Consider the following 19,192-nt stretch of genomic DNA (forward strand, 5'->3'; position numbering starts at 1 on the left):
AGCGTGTCCAGCCACATGGCAAGAGCTACACACCAAACGAACCGATTTCTCTCACCGACATTCAGATTCCAGACAGAAAATACAATAAAAAAACACTAAATCACACGTGAATTTAGAGGAAACAAACATGCCTTTGTAGAAGCAATAGCGACAGTTGGTGAGCTTATTTTAAACATTAAAGATGTAACAAAAAGGCACTGGATAAAAGTGTGGAGACGGGGCATCTCCACAGAGACGGCTTTATTTGCTGCAAAACGCTATGGAGGCGAGTTACGTTTTTAATCTTTACCATTTGTGTGTTTAGATTGTTTTCTGTTCTGTTGTTTCTTTAAGCTTCAGCGGTTAATTAGTATTTGCTGTTTTAATCTATAGATTTACATTGAGAACAATGGGCACAAAATAATGGCTACAAGTCCAGTTAACTAATTTTAAAACCAGACATTAATCAATGTTTTACGAGTGACAGTTACATTCTGTAAGCGTCAAGCCCTGACTGAATGAATAATCTTATAGTTATTATGTCACGTTAACGATGAACAGCTGACAAATTACTGGAATCAACTGCAGTACCAGTTTCGCTCCAACTCCTCTCCTGGTCATTTCTTTTTTTTTTACCCCTCCAGGGGGTATTTTGTGGGCTCTAGTGTCCCTTATATGATAGTAGGCTGACAGGAAACGGGGAAGGAGAGAGGGGAAGACATGCGGCAAATGTCGTTGGGTCCGGGAGTCGAACTCGCGACGGCCGCATCGAGGACTCAAGGCCTCCAAATACGGGTCGCGCTAACCGTTACGCCACCACGGCACACCCCTCTCCTGGTCATTTCTATATTCTTTGCACGAAATGTTGGATAAACATTAATGTTGTTTCCACATATCATCTCCGATGTCCGCTGGACTTTGGCTGTTTGGGATTCCCCTCCGTATTTTTGTAACCAACGAATAGCATTTACTCGGGTTCAGACAGCAGTTTACTATCAACCAGTTAAGTTTATTACAAGTTACTGGACTGAAACACATCATGCGGTGACAAAGGGCAGCCCTGGCGGAGTCCAACTCTTACCGGAAAAGAGCCCGACTTCCTGCCGGCAATGTGGACCAGACTTTGACATCGGTCCTACAGGGACCTGACAGCCCGTATCAAAGGGCCCGGCACCCCATACTCCTGGAGAACCCCCCACAGGGCTCCCTGAGGGACGCGGTTGAACGCCTTCTCCAAGTCCACAAAACACATTGTCAAGAAAACTGGCATGGGGTTGTGAGATCTTTCCAGGTACACGCAGAAAAGGTGCATAAAGGCCTGGGAGAAATAAAGCAATCTTGTGGTTTGATTAAAATAATAATTAAATTGAATATGTATGAAATACAATTAGTAAAATGAGTACAAGTAATCATATAATAACCTTCTGAAATGTATTTTCTGAAATGGGATCTGTAATGATAACAACAATGTAATGATTATGGTTAATGATTTGAAAATAATAAGTGAGAGATGTGATTTATTGTTAATGAATATCAAAGTTGTGATGATTTGAAATCAATTTTATAGTAATACAGGTTGAATGTGTTTAATGATTTATAAATAGACAAAATATGAGAGTTATAGAAAAGAGAGAAAGTTAGTAACATTAAAGTCAGCAGGATGGGTGAAGTCCGGCTGGCAGGAGATGTGGCAAGTTGGGGAGAGAAGGGAGTTTCCACAAGAGTCAGCAGACAGGAGGGGCCGTCGGGGCTTTCCATGAAAATCAGCAGATGTTCAGGAAGTCACGTAGACCAAAAACTCTCCATACACACATATGGTGGAGAAGTGTATAAAAACGGGCTGAAAAGAGGAACCAGTTGTTCTTAGTCCGCGGCGCTGAAGAGGAGTCGACACGTAGAAGCAGATTAAGCAAAAGGACCGCACCCAAGAGCCACGGGAGAAGTCCAGACTTCGCGCCGCCAAGAAAGGACAAGACACCGATTGCCCCATCCCTGGCTCCTGATTCGACAGTCGGCCCTGCCTCAACCCAACGATCTCAAAAATTCTGCGACAGACTTGGGGGAAAGACAAAGGTCCCGGAGGGATTAAAGAGCTGGGTTTTCGAAGGATTTGGACCCGTTCTGCTTTGCATCTATTCTAAGGAGGATTTTTCCATACAAGGACAAAGACTCTGACCAAGGCTTCTGGATGTTCCTGTTGCTAAAGAGCCATTAACAACTGGGTGTGAGTTGAATCTGCTCCCTGAAAATCTATCTCAGAACTTGCGACATAAGTTAGGGAGAAAAGACAGGATAGTATGGTTATACATGTTGATTTTATTATACTGCTCTTGAATTATATACAATTGATTATTGATTTGTATGTCACATATCCCTGCTTAAGCTTGCTTAATAAATTCATACTATAAAATTCTAATGAGGTTGGTGGACATTGGAATTAATTGAGTCATTTAATCATTTTTCAGTTCTTTTAATTGAGGTAAAACTAATGTACATGATTCCAGTAAATAGGTGGCTTCATCATTTCCTTTAGTGAGTGTAAATAATGACCCTGGGACTTATATCTAAGTCACTAAACTTAATCTAGCCGGTTCCAAGAGCGAGTTATATCTTAGAAAGTGAGCTACCGTTAACAGAAGTGGTTATTGGAATTATGCAGCTGCGAGGGCTACTCAGCTGATTGTTTCTTAACTATAAAGGGTCGTAACTTCTGGATCGGAGGTAGTTAGAGCTAGACGAATCGCTTTCGCCACCAGTTTGAACAGATCATCTCTTATAGATCTTTTTTAGGGTAATACCCAGGTCTTAGAGATTTTCCGGACCTGTTAGACAGAGAACTGGTCAGTAGTCAGCCCAGGATAAGTTGTGAGGAGAGGGCGGGGCTGGCTATTGCGTAATAACAGACAACATGTAGACTGCTTGGGCGAACTCCCAGAACCCTCCAGGACCCTGCTGAGGGTGTAAAGCTGGTCCAGTGTTCCACGACCAGAACCAGAACCACACTGCTCTTCCTGAATCCAAGGTTCGACTATCCGATGGACCCTCCTCTCCAGGACCCCTGAGTAGACCTTGCCAGGGAGGCTTAAGAGTGTGACCTCTCTATAATTGGAGCACACCCTCCGGTCCCCGTTTTTGATCAGGGGGACCACCACCCCGGTCTGCCAATCCAGGGGAACTGCCCCCGATGTCAATGCAATATTGCAGAGTCACATCAGCCAACACAACCCTACAACATCCAGAGCCTTAAGGAACTCCGGGCGGATCTCATCCACCCCCGGGGCCTTGCCACCGAGGAGTTTTTTAACCACCTCGGCGACCTCGTCCCCAGAGATTGGAGAGCCCAGCCCAGAGTCCCCAGGCTCAGCTTCCTCAATGGAAGGCATGTTGGTGGGATTGAGGAGGTCTTCGAAGTATTCTGCCCACCGGCCCACAACGTCCCAAGATGAGGTCAGCAGCACACCATCCCCACTATAAACAATGTTGGTGCCGTACTGCTTCCCCCTCCTGAGATGCCGGATGGTGGACCAGAATCACCTTGAAATCATGCGGAAGTCTTTCTCCATGGCCTCTCCAAACTCCTCCCACGCCTGAGTTTTTGCCTCAGCGACCACCCGAGCTGCATGCCGCTTCGCTTCGCCGGTACCCATCAGCTGCTTCCGGAGTCCCACAGGCTAAAAAGCCCCGATAGGACTCCTTCTTCAGCCTGACAGCAACCCTCACCGAAGGTGTCCACCAAAGGGTCCGAGGGTTGCCGCCGCGACAGGCACCGACAACCTTGCGGCCACAGCTCCGATCAGCCACCTCGACAATGGAGACACGGAACATGGTCCACTCAGACTCCATGTCCCCCACCTCCCCCAGGACGTGTTCAAAGTTCTGCCAGAGATGGGAGTTAAAGCTACGTCTCACAGGGGATTCCGCCAGATGTTCCCAGCAGACCCTCACAACACATTTGGGCCTGCCAGGTCTGACCGGCTTCCTCCCCCACCACCGGAGCCAACTCACCACCAGGTAGTGGTGAGTGGACAGCTCCGCACCTCTCTTCACCCGAGTGTCCAAGACATACTGCCGATGAAACAATGACAAAGTCAGTCATCAAACTGCGGCCTAGGGTGTCCTGGTGCCAAGTGCACATATGGACACCCTTATGCTTGAACATGGTGTTCGTTATGGACAATCCATGACGAGCACAGAAGTCCAACAACAGAACACCGCTCGAGTTCAGATTGGGGGGGCCGTTCCTCCCAACCAGGACCCTCCAGGTCTCACTGTCATTGCCCACGTCAGTCCCCCAGCAGTATGCCCACTCCTGCCCGGCGCCTCTCACCATGGGCAGCTCCAGAATGGAAGTATGTCCAGCCCCTCTCAAGGAGACTGGTTCCAGAACCAGAGCAATGCGTCGAGGTGAGACCGACTATTTCTAGCCAGAACCTCTTGACCTCACACACTAACTCCGGCTCCTTCCCCACCAGAGAGGTGACATTCCACGTCCCAAGAGCCAGTTTCTGCAACTGAGGATCAGATGGTTGGGTGCATCTCACATTGCACCCAACCCCTTTGGCCTCTCCCACAGGTGGTGGCCCATGGGAGGGGGGACCCGTGTTTCCTCTTCGGGCTGAGCCCGGCCGGGCTCCATGGGAAAAATCCCGGCCACCAGGCACTCGCCATCGCCTGGCACTCCAGAGTGGGACCCCGGTGACCGTCCGGGCGAGGGAACACTAAGTCCAATGTTGCCATTTGTCATTGGGGTCTTCGGGCTGCACTTTGTCTGGTCCCCCTACCAGGGGCATGAAGCCCCAGACAGCATAGCTCCTGGGGCACTCAAACCCCTCCACCATAATAAGGTGGTAGCCCAAGGAGAGGGCTGTTGAATATGTCTGATTTCAGATGGGAGCGGTCCCGACGTTCTACTGACTGGACCCGATCAATCGTAACCAGTGATGGCATAGTTACTCTGAAAAAGTAACTTCAATCGGATTACTGATTACTCCTTGAAAAAGTAACTCAGTTAGATTACTGACTACTTAATTTGGAAAGTAACTAAGTTACATTAAAAGTAACCTTCTTAGTTACTTTCAGCAGCTGCTAACAACAACGCTGTGAAAATTACAGTGATCTTTGCCGATACTTAATTGTAAGGTAGTTTATAATGGTAACATCGACAATGTGTCTCCACTTATAAGGTTGAACTGAAGGGGAGATTTTTTAATGGTTATAACAGTACAAAAAAAAACTTCAGTAATTTGTGCATGTTTTTGTGTGGTCCACTATTGTCTGGAAAACTCTAAGAAGGATTTTAACCCCCCACGCCCCACCCCCGAGCCTCCAGGTTGTGCGTTACGGCCCTGCGTTTGGTGTCAGAGCACAGCGCTCCTCCTGCGGCTCCACAGTTCAGATGGCTGCTGCACAGATTTGTGACACTTATTTTAATATTAATAATTACAATGGCGTTTAGTTGCACAACTTTACGGAATCGTTTTCCAAGCCCAAATGAGCAACTTCAGTTCAAAAACGAGCCCAAAAAGGCGCAACCCGCGACTCATTAAATTTGCTAGCGACTTAAAAAAGAAAAGGCCCTCAGGTTTTGTAATAATTGGACTTGGCGACAGAAACTCAAAGTCGTTTCTGTTTTTCTACCAACAAAACGCGGATCTCCCTCTTCCCTCCATTCTTTACGTTTCTGTCGCTGCTGATACTGTCGCATAGAAACGGGGATCACTGGACAAGACGAGTAGAGGAAATAAATTTAAAGTCCAAAAGAAAATAGTAACGCAAAAATGATTTTGATAAGTAACTGTAGTCTGACTCCTGTATATGAAATAGCAACGCGTTAGATTACTCGTTCCTGAAAAAAGTGGTCCGATCGTTAACACACCACACACTACAGGATGATTGGTTACGAGCGACAATCTTAGAATGCAGAACGTTCTAAGATTTTCGTAAGGGCAAAATCGGGGCAAAAAACTTGTGTAGTGTGAACTGGGCTTAAGAGGAAAAAACCAAACCAAACCCAAAACCCAGAGTCCTGACACCTTTGGCTGAAATGGCGCCTTTAGAATGCGATGTTGTGTTAATGATAAAAAAATGTTAAAAAATTGTGATAAAAGCGCACAACCAGACCCCACAGGGCAGATCGGTTTGATCAGACGGATCCACCTGACTGATCAACCAGCGCAGTTTTCTCTGCAGATGCGACCAGGAGGAATTTGGGAGGCTGAGCGTTCAGACCGCAGCAGGTAATTTAAGTGGAGTCGTTTAATTTATTATAAGTTATTGGGCCACAGTCAGTAGTTTGTGTCACTACAGAGAAAAAGTTAGATGAATTTATCTGATTTATGTGTGATGGATCTGGATTCACGGTTCCACTGGGTGAATATTAACTAAATGCAGCTGAGTAGCCGATGTTAATATGATTATAATTTTATGGGGAAAAATAAAACATAACCGATTGATTTTAATGCTGTAAATCAAGATGACGGATAACAGAAAAGTCTAGCGCCACCTCTGGTTAAAGTATAACGTTTACTCTGTTAGCGTGGATCATTCGTTGTTGCCTGTCTGGACTCTAGTTGCGTTGCTCCCTAGGAGTTGGTGCTGGTTCCGTTGCTTGGTTCTGGTGGTTCATTCAGCCGTCGGCGAGAGGCCGAAATAAAATGTCGCACAGACAACCGGAGAAAATTTTCACTCAACCATGACAGACTAATGAAAGCAAGCTAGGGTATATTATCAGCTAGTTAGCGGTAGCCTGAACCGCCTTGAGTCACAGAACACAATGAAGATGTCTGCAGGCAACTCGACAGAAAAGTTGAAAAAAACCCACATTAATTAAATTAAATAATCAAAATTTAATAATTAATGATTTCAAGGCTAGGATTCATTTTACAAATATGATGGATTTTGAGCCCAAAAGGGCCGGTTCTGGTTCCAACATTTGGTTCTCTTGCTCCCAGGTTTCCCAGTAGACATGGTCCTGGAGGGTTCTGGGAGTTCGCCCAACCAGTCTACATGTGTTTTGTGGACTTGGAGAAGGCGTTCGACCGTGTCCCTCGGGGAGCCCTGTGGGGGGTTCTCCGGGAGTATGGGGTACCGGGCCCTTTGATACGGGCTGTCAGGTCCCTGTATGACCGGTGTCAGAGTCTGGTCCGCATTGCCGGCAGTAAGTCGGGCTCGTTTCCAGTGAGAGTTGGACTCCGCCAGGGCTGCCCTTTGTCACCGATTCTGTTCATCACTTTCATGGACAGAATTTCTAGGCGCAGCCAAGGTGTTGAGGGGGTCCGATTTGGTGGCCTTAGGATCTCGTCTCTGCTTGTTGCAGACGATGTGGTCCTACTGGCCTCATCAGGTCATGATCTGCAGCTCTCGCTGGAGCGGTTCGCAGCCGAGTGTGAAGCGGCCGGGATGGGGATCAGTGCCTCCAAATCCGAGGCCATGGTCTTGAGCCGGAAAAGGGTAGAGTGCCTTCTCCGGGTCAGGAGGGTGTCCTGCCCCAGGTGGAGGAGTTCAAGTATCTCGGGATCTTGTTCACGAATGAGGGAAGAAGGGAGCGAGAGATCGACAGGCGGATTGGCGCAGCGTCTGCTGTCAAGCGGGCGTTGTATCGGTCCGTCGTGGTGAAGAGAGAGCTGAGCCAAAAAGCGAAGCTCTCGATTTACCGGTCGATCTACGTTCCCACCCTCATCTATGGTCATGAGCTTTGGGTCATGACCGAAAGAACGAGATCGCGGATACAAGCGGCTGAAATGGGTTTTCTCCGTAGGGTGGCTGGGCTCTCCCTTAGAGATAGGGTGAGAAGCTCAGTCATCCGGGAGGGACTCAGAGTAGAGCCGCTGCTCCTTCACATCGAGAGGAGCCAGTTGAGGTGGCTCTGGCATCTGGTCAGGATGCCTCCTGGACGCCTCCCTGGTGAGGTGTTCCGGGCACGCCCCACCAGGAGGAGGCCCCGGGGAAGACCCAGGACACGCTGGAGAGACTATGTCTCTCGGCTGGCCTGGGAACGCCTCGGGATTCCCCCGGAGGAGCTAGAAGAAGTGGCTGGGGAGAGGGAAGTCTGGGCCTCCCTTCTGAAGCTGCTACCCCCGCGACCCGACCTCGGATAAGCGGAAGAAGATGGATGGATGGATGGATGGATGGATGGATGGATGGATGGATGGATGGATGGATGGATGGATGGATGATGGATTTTGAGCCCAAAAGGGCCGGTTCTGGTTCCAACATTTGGTTCTCTTGCTCCCAGGTTTCCCAGTAGATTCTGTCTTAAAACAAACATTGTTTGTCAGGCAGGTCATCAGGAAATCTTCTTCTGCAGGTGTACGCTATCCTGGTCAGCCATCCTCCGCAGTCCAACGATCACCTGACTCCTACGCCTGTCTCTTACACGGCCGGGTTCTACCGGATCCCGGTGGTCGGCCTGACGACTCGCATGTCCATCTACTCCGACAAGGTCAGCCGCGTCCGCCTGCTACGGCACTTCTCACATTTCACCAGCTGATGAGTCCCGGTGTTCCTCAGAGCTCCATACTAGACACTGTGTGTTGGGAGGGACTGGCACAGATCAGAAAAGCTTAGGTTGGTTCAACTAAAAGATACACTAACCTAACTGAGGGTTAGCTAAGATGAGCTAAGCTAAACTGGCTAAGCTAAAAGTATAAGTTCAGGTTAGCTAAGTGAGCTAAGAAAAGTTTGTGTTGGTTAAACTAGAGAAAAGCTAATCTGCGATTAGCTAAGGTGAGATAATAATTGATGCTGCTGGACAAACTAAACTCAGAACAAGCTAAGCTACAGTAGCTGGTTGGTTAAGCTACGATGAACGTGGATTGGTCAAGTTTTGGTAAATTATGCTAAAATAACCTGAGGTAAATATTAAATCACAGTGAGTTAGTATAAAGCAGCAGAAGAAGTGAAGCCTAAACTCAACCTGATGAGCAGCAAAGGTCACGTCAAGGTCACGACTCTACGCAGTGTTTAGGACACAAAGACTTGGAGACCTGAAAGATCCATCATCCTGCATCGGCTACCTGTACATGTGTTAGCATCTGTTACTGTGTTAGCATGTGTTAGCGTGTTATCATAATTTTATATTCAAGAACATATGATCCAGTTCTTCTCATTTCCCAGTTTCTTCCCTGAACTGGGAGCAAATTGGACTCTGAGTCTTTCTCAGGTTCATGAAACTGTTGATGGTGAGATCAGGCCAGAGCATTCCTGTAGTCTCCCAGTACTCCCAGTCTCTCCCGTTTGTGGCTCAGAATTCAGAGAAGTGAGTTCTTAGTGTCCCGCTGTGGGTTCTTCCTCATGCTCCTCTTCCTCCTCCTCCTCTCTGCAGAGCATCCACCTGTCCTTCCTGCGGACGGTGCCGCCGTACTCCCACCAGGCCCAGGTGTGGTTCGACCTGATGAGGGAGTTCAGGTGGAACCACATCATCCTGATCGTCAGCGACGACCACGAGGGCCGAGCCGCCCAGAAGAAGCTGGAGACGCTCCTGGAGGAGCGGGAGACCAAGGTGAGCAAGGTGCTGGGCGTTGCCCCGGCAACCGGTCGTCATTGTCACGGCTTTACCTGCAGGCTCCATGTGGCGCACCTGTTGACAGAGGCCATGTGCAGATTACCCACCTAGATGCGCATGTGGAGGTACATGTGAAACTGCAGTGCCTGCAAAGCGTTTTCACTTCCTTCCATGTTTTACAAACCAGTCCTGATAGCAAAGTTTGGTTGTTTGGACCCAAGAAAGTAAAAAAATAATCATTTCTACCAAATAGGAGCTTAAAATAAACGACTGATAAATATTCACTGAGCTATCTCCTAAATGTGCAGCTATCCAAAAATCATCAGTATCAGTCGGTGTTTGAAAAAATTAAAAGGTCAGACCCGACTTTGTGCAACTTTCTCCGCCGCTCACGTAGAACTGGGACAATGATCCGTTTCTTGTTCTTCTAATTCTGCATAACAGACTTACTGAAAGTGGATTTTAATCAATATCTGCTGTGGATTCAGCTCTTTTTAACAGTCAAGGTGCTCTTGGGGTCAAATCAGGGTCAGCTTGGGGTCAAATCAGGGTCAGCAGCCTGATTGGTTGGAAGGCCGAACTAAAGGCTATACTGTTGGTCTTGTGAGTCTTATCGCCACCTGGTGGTAACTGTAGACATTACAACTTCACTGGTGGTTGTACCAGTGAAGTTCATCTCTTGTTGTAGCTTTGTGTTTCACATGTACCTTGGAGTTCACATGTGAATGAACACATTAAGACATGTAAATCTGCACATGTTTCTGTCAACAAGTGTTGGGAGTCAAGATAGCAGTGGTGGGCCCCGTTTCGCTAATCCGCTAATATCAGAACCAATTATTAGCTTAGCATTTTAGCACCTTTACTAACTGTCAGCTTCCTCTAAATAATTTTTTCTAGAAAAATGGTAAAACTCTTTTGTAAACTTTCAGCTGAATAAAGTGTGACATCTGTGTTTTGGTTATCATCTGTTCTCCAAGTAGCAAGACGTTTATATTATTAAAAAAGAGGATCAATTTAATGCTAGCTTTGGACAAAACGTTTGGCTCCTGCTTCCTCTTTTAATTTTGCCCGGGATCTTCGAGCGGCGTTCTCCGTGAGCGTCCTGCAACCGCGTGCTGCTAAAACGAAACAACAACAAAGCGTGTTGACGTCACAGATCACAGAGTTTAATCTCATACAAAGCAATCGACAACAAAGCTGCAGAGGAACAGAGATATGCATTATATCACAAAATAAGACACACAAGGGAAGACAAACGAACACAGAGACAGACAAAGGCGCCCACGTGGAGAAAAGATGAAAAAACTCAGAACTCTCGGGTACGGACCTGAAATTATAAACTAAAAGGGTGTTTCCCTATTTAATATATGCAAAGAAGGCGTTCTGCTCTTCGACCAATTAGAACTCCCTCAGGCCCCCAAAGAAAGTTGGGACTTCCTGATTTATAGCAAAGGTGTCTGTTTTTTATCTAAGCAAAGGGCGGACTACCCCGTGGTCATCTCTGCCTGATACGGAAGATCCCTGGCGCCAAGAAGTCTCTTCTGCTCTATCGGAATTGTAAATTTTATTGCTGTGTCTGTCAAAAGGGGGAGGAAAAAAGGGCCCTGCTCTGTCTGCTTACCGCATCTCAGACGAGACCTGTTCCAAATAAGAGTATTGTATATAACTATTACACATGTCGTATATTAGCTGTATTAAACGCCAACAAATAATCATTTTCCTTTACAATCCCCCTTTTGAGGTCTTAATCAAAAGACCTCAATAAAAATTGAGTAAGCCTTCTAATACAGAACCAAAACTATGTATTAAAAAACGAAAAAACAAAAAATAAAAAGACAAAAGAGTGACGTACCCTAATTACATACAATCCCCCTTTGAAACAAAACCCAAGGTGTAGAAAGACTTATCCTTACAAAAATATAAAAACACAAAACAAAATTATCACAATCCAACCAAAACACAGGACAAACAAAAACCCAAAGTATACAATAAAAAATAAAGCAGGGACATACATATAAAAAACTAGTAAGAAATGCTCTGCAACTTCAAAGACAACATTCATCACAAAATTACAAACCGTCGAAACAAGAAACACACAAAATTACAATCTGCTGCACGTCTTTCTGTTTTTTTTTTGTTTTTTTTTAAATGTCCATCGACAGTCTCTCAAAAAATATGAAGTCTTCGTCAGGAATTGTTCAAAAAATGCGCGCAAAAAACAAAACGACAGTCCTTTTCAGAGTTCACAACGAACGAAAAAACACGCAATAAAAATTAATGTCGATCCTCTTGCAGCCTGAACTCCTCGGTTGGAAACCTCAAGTTTCCACCTTAGCGTCTGTTGCTCACTGAAAATTGGATTATTATGCCAATATAACCGTGAGTTTCAAAAAGAAAGTGAAATCTCCTCGTGAGGAAATTAGATCTTAGGAAACGACCTGTCACAGGTTATTAAAACAGACATTTTGTTTCAACATGAATTTCATTAGCATCAGAAACACAATTACAACATTCTTTAATATCACCTTCATTACCGTCAGCATAATCAAACGATGGTTTCACCTAAAAATAAATTTGTCTTGTTATTTTCCATCCGGGGAAATCATTTTAATCCTTTTTATCAAAGAACGCAGATTTTGAATGAGACCACATCCACATGGCACCAGGAAAACAGCTGCAAACTGAAACGACAAACAGAGATCAGATTTTCCAAAAGCATCATTCATTTTGTGTATTCAACACAAACATCTTCAAGTCACTCCGTGTCTGAGTGAATCCTCCACCGCTCGTGACTCTGTGGCTGCTATCGTCGAAAAAGTGTGAAACCGCTCCTCCAAGCAGCCGCACTCCTCCTTTAACGACAGCTTGTGTGACAGAGTCCAGAGACCCACCTGGAGCTCGGAACTCCAGGGCAGTCTGTGTGTAAAACCATGAGCAACACATCACTTGAAACCTTATCTCCTAGTTTGTCCAGTTCTGCTCATCAAATGGTGGATGTGATCCCTTCAATTTACGTTGCTATTATTATATACTATAGCTCCAACCGATGAAAAATACCAAAACCCTGTAATCATTTGCTTCAAAAGACATGTTTCCAAAGTAACGTTTTCCCAGAATGTTAAACAAATGCAGATCTTTTCTTAAACCAATCTTGTAAAAATAGGATCAAACAAACGAAACAAAACAAACACAAAAACCTAAAAATGTAGTTGTAAAGCTTACATTTACCATCAAAAATGAAAATCACTGTGAATTAAACTGTCCCGTTTAAATTACTTTTATATAACAAACTAGATCTTATCGGTTATTTGTCTAAATCATTTTACATGCGTTCCTTAAACAAAATTCAAAAAAAAGTTAAACCTGGAGAAATTATAATGTAAATGTATGCCTTAACAAATCCAAACATTTTCAAAATATACCAATTTTTACCTCGGCTTTTACTCGTCGTCGAATTTAAAGTTTTATTCAAAATCGTTTTAAATGGATGTAAATCAAAACAAAAATCAAGTTTAGAAAAATCATTATAATCCCGCCTGTGTACTTTTACTGAGTAGTGATAACTTTAATCAAGAACAGATTCTTCAAAACATTTCTTAAAACATTCATGCTCCATTAAATTAATGCTCTGAAAATGGCTAACACAATAATATTTTTAATTTCTATAATTATTTTCCCAAGTTAATTAACCAAAATATGCTTCATTATCACTATAAATTTGTTATCTATTGTTTCAAAATACTTTAGCCCATTGTCAGAAAATCTTTTAATGGAGAACAACTCAAACCTATTTAAAATAAGCACATATATTATCAGAGAATATTTTCCTTTCACTTTTTATGTGTAACACAGATCAGACATGTCCTTCAAAAAATTTGTTTAAGTATTATAAAAGATAAACCCATAACATATTCTCCCCCTTTTGATGATGCATTACTAGCTAATGCATCACAATTCCTATGATGTGAAATAACGATATTGATGAAACAGGGTTATTATTTAAGCTGAGAAAATCCACCCATATTCAATGTTGCCCCCGTCCTAACAGGCAAACTCCCAAAACAAACAGAACAATTTATGTTAGCATGCTTTAAACCTTCAAGATTACTATTCTCCCAAAACATGTCATATTACAGTTTTAAAGCTCATTATTCAATTTACTGTTATGATTCTCAAATAATTCATTTTACCAAATTCTCAAAAATTTTCACTAGCGTTTGACAAAGCATGTGTACCAATTAAGACTCTGCGAAGGTTTTGCATAAACGAGCCAGAGAGACGTTGAAGAAAAAAAATTCAAACACAGTTAACAAAGAAAATCCAAAAATAATAAATTGGGCCCCTACTGAAATCAACATAACAAAAAACAACACAGGTAGTAACAGAACAACGTAAACACAAACTGACCTAACAAGACATGAGGGGAACTTAGATAACGGCTGATCAGACCATTAACACACTAAGGGGTAATTAAACACAAAATCCTAACAAATACTGGTCAGTATATCACTAAATCTACAAATGAAAGAAATTAAACTAAAGACCAAATGTCCCCCTCCCCCTTTCGAACGGGTCAAGAGGAAACTGGTGACTCAAAAGAAAGAAAGTAATTTGTTATATTTAACAAATAGACAAAGAACTGACACAAATAGCTAAATAAAAAGTCAGACTAATGAAAACAAATTTAAAGATAAAGTCTAAACCACTCACTACTCACTATATAAAGTAATATGAAAGGAAACCAGAAAATCATTACCAAGAGTGTCAGCGTGTGACAGTCGACTCAGTGTTTTGATGCTAAAAACTTATATTTAACATTTTCCACATTATTCCTTGCTCACTATGTATTTGCTTGTTTAAACTCTCTACTTTAAAGAGAAAATGTTTCACTAAAGCTAGGAAACCAAACTGCATCAAAATCCTGTCTTATGTGATGAGAAAAGACTCTCTACTCCTTCCTATAATCTATAATGTGAAACAATACCCTAAAATTTAAACAGCCAATCTCTATGTTCCTTAGGAAAAAAATTAAATCCTTCTGTATTTTTAAAGTTTATAAGTTGTATTTTTAAAGTCACTACACTTATCCGAGCAACCTCTTCTGTCAGAGCACAAAGCAAATCTATAACCCCACCATAAAACCCCTCCCTCAACTCTTGGAGGGGCTGATTTTATGGCAGGAAGAGAGCCGATAAGGATTTCAGGAGGAACACCTAATTCTTTATTAGGCTTTGGCACTGGAATCATCAGATATGTTTTAGTTCCTTCTACTTTTAAAAATGAACTTACATGCAGATATTTTGTCAGGAAGTACTGTAAACAATGGGAGAGAGTCTAATTTGCCTTACAGCTGCTGGTGCTCCCTTGCTGAACTTCTGTGAGCAGAGGTTGCTTCGCACTTAAAATTAGTGGTATACAAAGAGGCTTCACATGTTAATTAGTTGAATCTAGTGGGGGTAGAAGTTACAGCACCGCTGTTGCTTGTTCTCCCGTGCTGAACGTCTGTAAGTGGGGGTTGAAACTCCTCCTTGGGCTACATTATTCTCATATCTAAATAAACATACTCGTCGCTTTTTCTTGTTTTGTTCTATGTATTTATTTTTAACAATATTTTATCTATCTTAAAGTTTTGGTCAGTTTTAAAAAGACTGATTGTGAAACTATCTAAAATCGGTTGCATGCTATAGTTTGTTATCTGAGCAATTCCTCTTAGAGTTAGAGCCTGTTTCCCAAAAATCTTCGTTTTTTCAGTATCCTCCACCCATTTAAAAAGGTCCTATTGTAACTCATTGTATGTTATTCCATTTTCCTACTACCTTCACAGCCTTAGAAGGAATAATTAACATTATATCCACTATTTAGTTCTCAAGTCTATATAAATTTTTATTTAATTTATTTCATTGCTGTACCTAATCAGTTATGTATTTATCTATTTATCCATTCACCATATTTATGTATTTAACTATTAATTTGCCAAGACAGCATTTCTAGAATCCTCTGTGACCTAATTTTCTTGGCTTATTCTTTCTTTCTTTATTTATTTATTCATTTATTTAACCGTAGAACCCATAATTTATTTTCAATTTGTTCAGATGATTTATTTTATCAAGATTCTATCCTTTAATCACCTTCCAAACTTTACACTGCAGGTCACACTTACTGCTGTTATTGTTTAATTTTAATAATTTAGTCCAATTTAACACAGAGGATGTTTGTAAAAACTAGAAATTTTGCACCATAAAACAACACTAAAAATTTCTCTGTATTTATAAGACATGAAATACCCAGTGATATTTTATCTCCAATCACACACACTTTCACACCAAAATGAATTGCAACACAATACAAAAACACAAAACATGTTACAGAAAACACAAAACACACATCTGGCCAGGTTTTATAGTCAGTCAGAATTTCATCAGTCCCCAAGTGTCAGTCTGTGGTCATTATTCTATCAAATTTTACTGTAATTTATATCAATTTTACTGAAGTTTATATGAAATTTACTGAAGCTTCAGGAATTGTCCAATGTTTTATTAACATATTTTCATGTGTCAATTTAATTAATTTTAAACTCCAATCGTCAGGAACCTTTTAATTCCCCGTGCACGTTTAAAAAGAGATCTCAAAGTTATGTTAAAATCAAACCACAACCAATAATTTAGTTTTCTGGTACCAGTTTTATGTACTTAACTCCTATTTTTATTTATTTATTTTTTAAACTAAACGACCACGTTTTCGCCATCGTTCTACTTTCCCCGTTAAGACGAACCCCGACCATAAAATAGCGTATAGCACGTGTCGCAACTCAGTGTCCATAATAACTTTACAATAAAACACAGCAAAAGCAACTCACATTCAAGCAAACAGCGCTATTCAAACAACTTAACACTCCGCTCAAACACACAGCCAGCCCGAACTCGCGCACGCACGGCCACACAGATACACACGCAGATACACACATGCACACATACACACACCCAGAGCTCTGGAGCAGACAGCCTCGTGTCGCGGCAACAAGCACAGATCGCGACACACAGAGAAACACAAACACGGTGTCGGACAAACGGAAGAGACAACGGGGAAAAATAAAAATAAAATGCCGGCTTTAAAAATGCATTTCTATTCGTCACCACGGGCGACGCAACCCAGCTCAGGCACTTCGTCTCACTGAAGACAGGCGATGCAGCCTTGTTAAGCCAATTGTAAGTCTACTGGAGATGAGTCAGTCTCCGGGCCAATACAAGCCCAAACTACCAAATTGATACACAATTCCCAAATTCTTTTTAAATTTAGAGGTACAAGAATAAACCCTCCGGGTAAAAGAACCAAAAACGAAGAAAAACCCAGCCTTATGACAATAGGGTAAGCAAGTCCTATGTCTGGACCCGCTACGGTCCTCTTGTTTCGTGTATTCATAATCCAATCACTCAACCACAGACTCTTTTATAAACACAATCTCTGTACCTGTGCAGCTCCGTGAACTCCGCGTGGCTGGATACAGCCGCAACAATCCAGCTCGCCTTTTTCCCAGCACACGGCGGTGCAAACAACAAAAGAATAATCAAAAGTATCTCACCTCACCGAGCCGAACCAGGCCAACGCGTGACAGCTCCACCTGCTCAGAATCCGCAACCGAACGAGCCCCCAATTATTAAAAAAGAGGATCAATTTAATGCTAGCTTTGGACAAAACGTTTGGCTCCTGCTTCCTCTTTTAATTTTGCCCGGGATCTTCGAGCGGCGTTCTCCGTGAGCGTCCTGCAACCGCGTGCTGCTAAAACGAAACAACAACAAAACGTGTTGACGTCACAGATCACAGAGTTTAATCTCATACAAAGCAATCGACAACAAAGCTGCAGAGGAACAGAGATATGCATTATATCACAAAATAAGACACACAAGGGAAGACAAACGAACACAGAGACAGACAAAGGCGCCCACGTGGAGAAAAGATGAAAAAACTCAGAACTCTCGGGTACGGACCTGAAATTATAAACTAAAAGGGTGTTTCCCTATTTAATATATGCAAAGAAGGCGTTCTGCTCTTCGACCAATAGACCCTTTTCACATGACGTCACACAACTTCCGTTTTGGCTTGAAGCTGTGTATCCTTAGTTCCGGTGTACATAGTAAGTAATGATAAAGTTGTCTATTTCATATATATATATATATATATATATATATATATATATATATATATATATAGAGAGAGAGAGAGAGAGAGAGAGAGAGAGAGAGATGTATACATCTGACAGCATATGTTGATCAGACAGATCACCGGAGCATGGAGTTTACACAGTCTCTAAAACATTTGCCTAAAATAAGATTTGAAGATATATCACGATTTGCAAACCAGTTCTCTCTGACAAAAAAATCTAAATTAGACAAAGGCTACAAATTCTTCACCGAACAATACCTGTTTGACTATGAAGGTAGGTATTTTTGTTTTGCGTAACCGTTAGCTTAGCATTAGTGAATTTTGTTAGCTAGCTAACTACGTGACATAACTGTTCCTTAACCAGAACTTTTTACTGTTTTTGAACTATAACGTTTTAGGCTCTAATCTTGATCAGATTATTAAATTATAGACTGGAGTTGCCACTCATCCCATAAAATAGGGATTTGTTTGTTATAAGCAGAGATGTCCGGTGCCGCCGCTGCTTTGTAATGCCTTTAATCGGACCACTTTTTCGGTAACGAATAATCTAACGAGTTCGTATTTCAAATCCAGTAATCAGATTAAAGTTATTTATCCAAATCATTGCACATTAATATTTTCTTGTGTATTTATTTTTATTCCTTCTTTGCGTCTTTGGGAGAGACTCTGTGACAGTTAGCAGTGACAGAAACATGAACAGTGCATGGAGATGCGCATTTTGTTGCTGGAAAAACAGAAATATCGTCAAGCCCAACTGTTATTTGTGGCTTTTGTCTTGTTTTTATTTTCGATTAATACAGAAAATGAACCTCTAAACGTTACATCACTGACAGGCGGCGGTGTATATGTTTCCTAACTGTGGCTAAAGCTGCTGCTAGCTGGTTTACTCATGATCAGAGGCTGGTTCCTTTGAATACAGTTGGAGAATGGTAAATTGACAATGACTGATAACGGTTATCTAACACGTAAACACCGTTTTATAAAACACAGAAAGTGAACCTCTAAACGTTACAGCGCTGACAGAGAGTATATTTTTCCTAAATGTGGCTAAAGCTGCTGCTAGGTGGTTTACTCTCCGATCGGAGGCTGTTTATTTTATACACAGATAGAGAATGGTGAATTTACAATGATTAGTAACAGCTATCTAACACTTAAATGCTGTTATTATTAAACTTACCTTTTATTATATCCTTAAGATTATGAGAATGCGGGAAGTTTTCAGCTTGGTTCCCAAGGCAAAATCACACCGGAAGTAAAGATACCCAGTTTTGAGTTATGGCGGCCATTGTCTGACGTCACTGTGAAAAGGGTCTATTAGAACTCCCTCAGGCCCCCAAAGAAAGTTGGGACTTCCTGATTTATAGCAAAGGTGTCTGTTTTTTATCTAAGCAAAGGGCGGACTACCCCGTGGTCATCTCTGCCTGATACGGAAGATCCCTGGCGCCAAGAAGTCTCTTCTGCTCTATCGGAATTGTAAATTTTATTGCTGTGTCTGTCAAAAGGGGGAGGAAAAAAGGGCCCTGCTCTGTCTGCTTACCGCATCTCAGACGA

At 42.6% G+C, this 19,192-nt stretch overlaps 1 protein-coding gene across 4 annotated transcripts in view; it reads left to right on the forward strand.

The window, feature by feature from the left end:
• The window catches only part of LOC102232517 (glutamate receptor ionotropic, NMDA 1), a 51,441-nt gene that overhangs the window by 6,966 nt on the left and 25,283 nt on the right, over positions 1-19,192 (forward strand). For all 4 annotated transcript variants that reach the window (XM_023343352.1, XM_023343349.1, XM_023343351.1 and 1 more), the window contains exons 3-4: positions 8,285-8,419; positions 9,302-9,478. In XM_023343352.1, the coding sequence (XP_023199120.1) occupies positions 8,285-8,419; positions 9,302-9,478 (312 nt within the window). The remainder of the gene's footprint in view (positions 1-8,284; positions 8,420-9,301; positions 9,479-19,192) is intronic.

This window comes from Xiphophorus maculatus, chromosome 12 (assembly GCF_002775205.1).
Source record: "Xiphophorus maculatus strain JP 163 A chromosome 12, X_maculatus-5.0-male, whole genome shotgun sequence".
NCBI classification, from domain to species: Eukaryota; Metazoa; Chordata; class Actinopteri; order Cyprinodontiformes; family Poeciliidae; genus Xiphophorus; species Xiphophorus maculatus.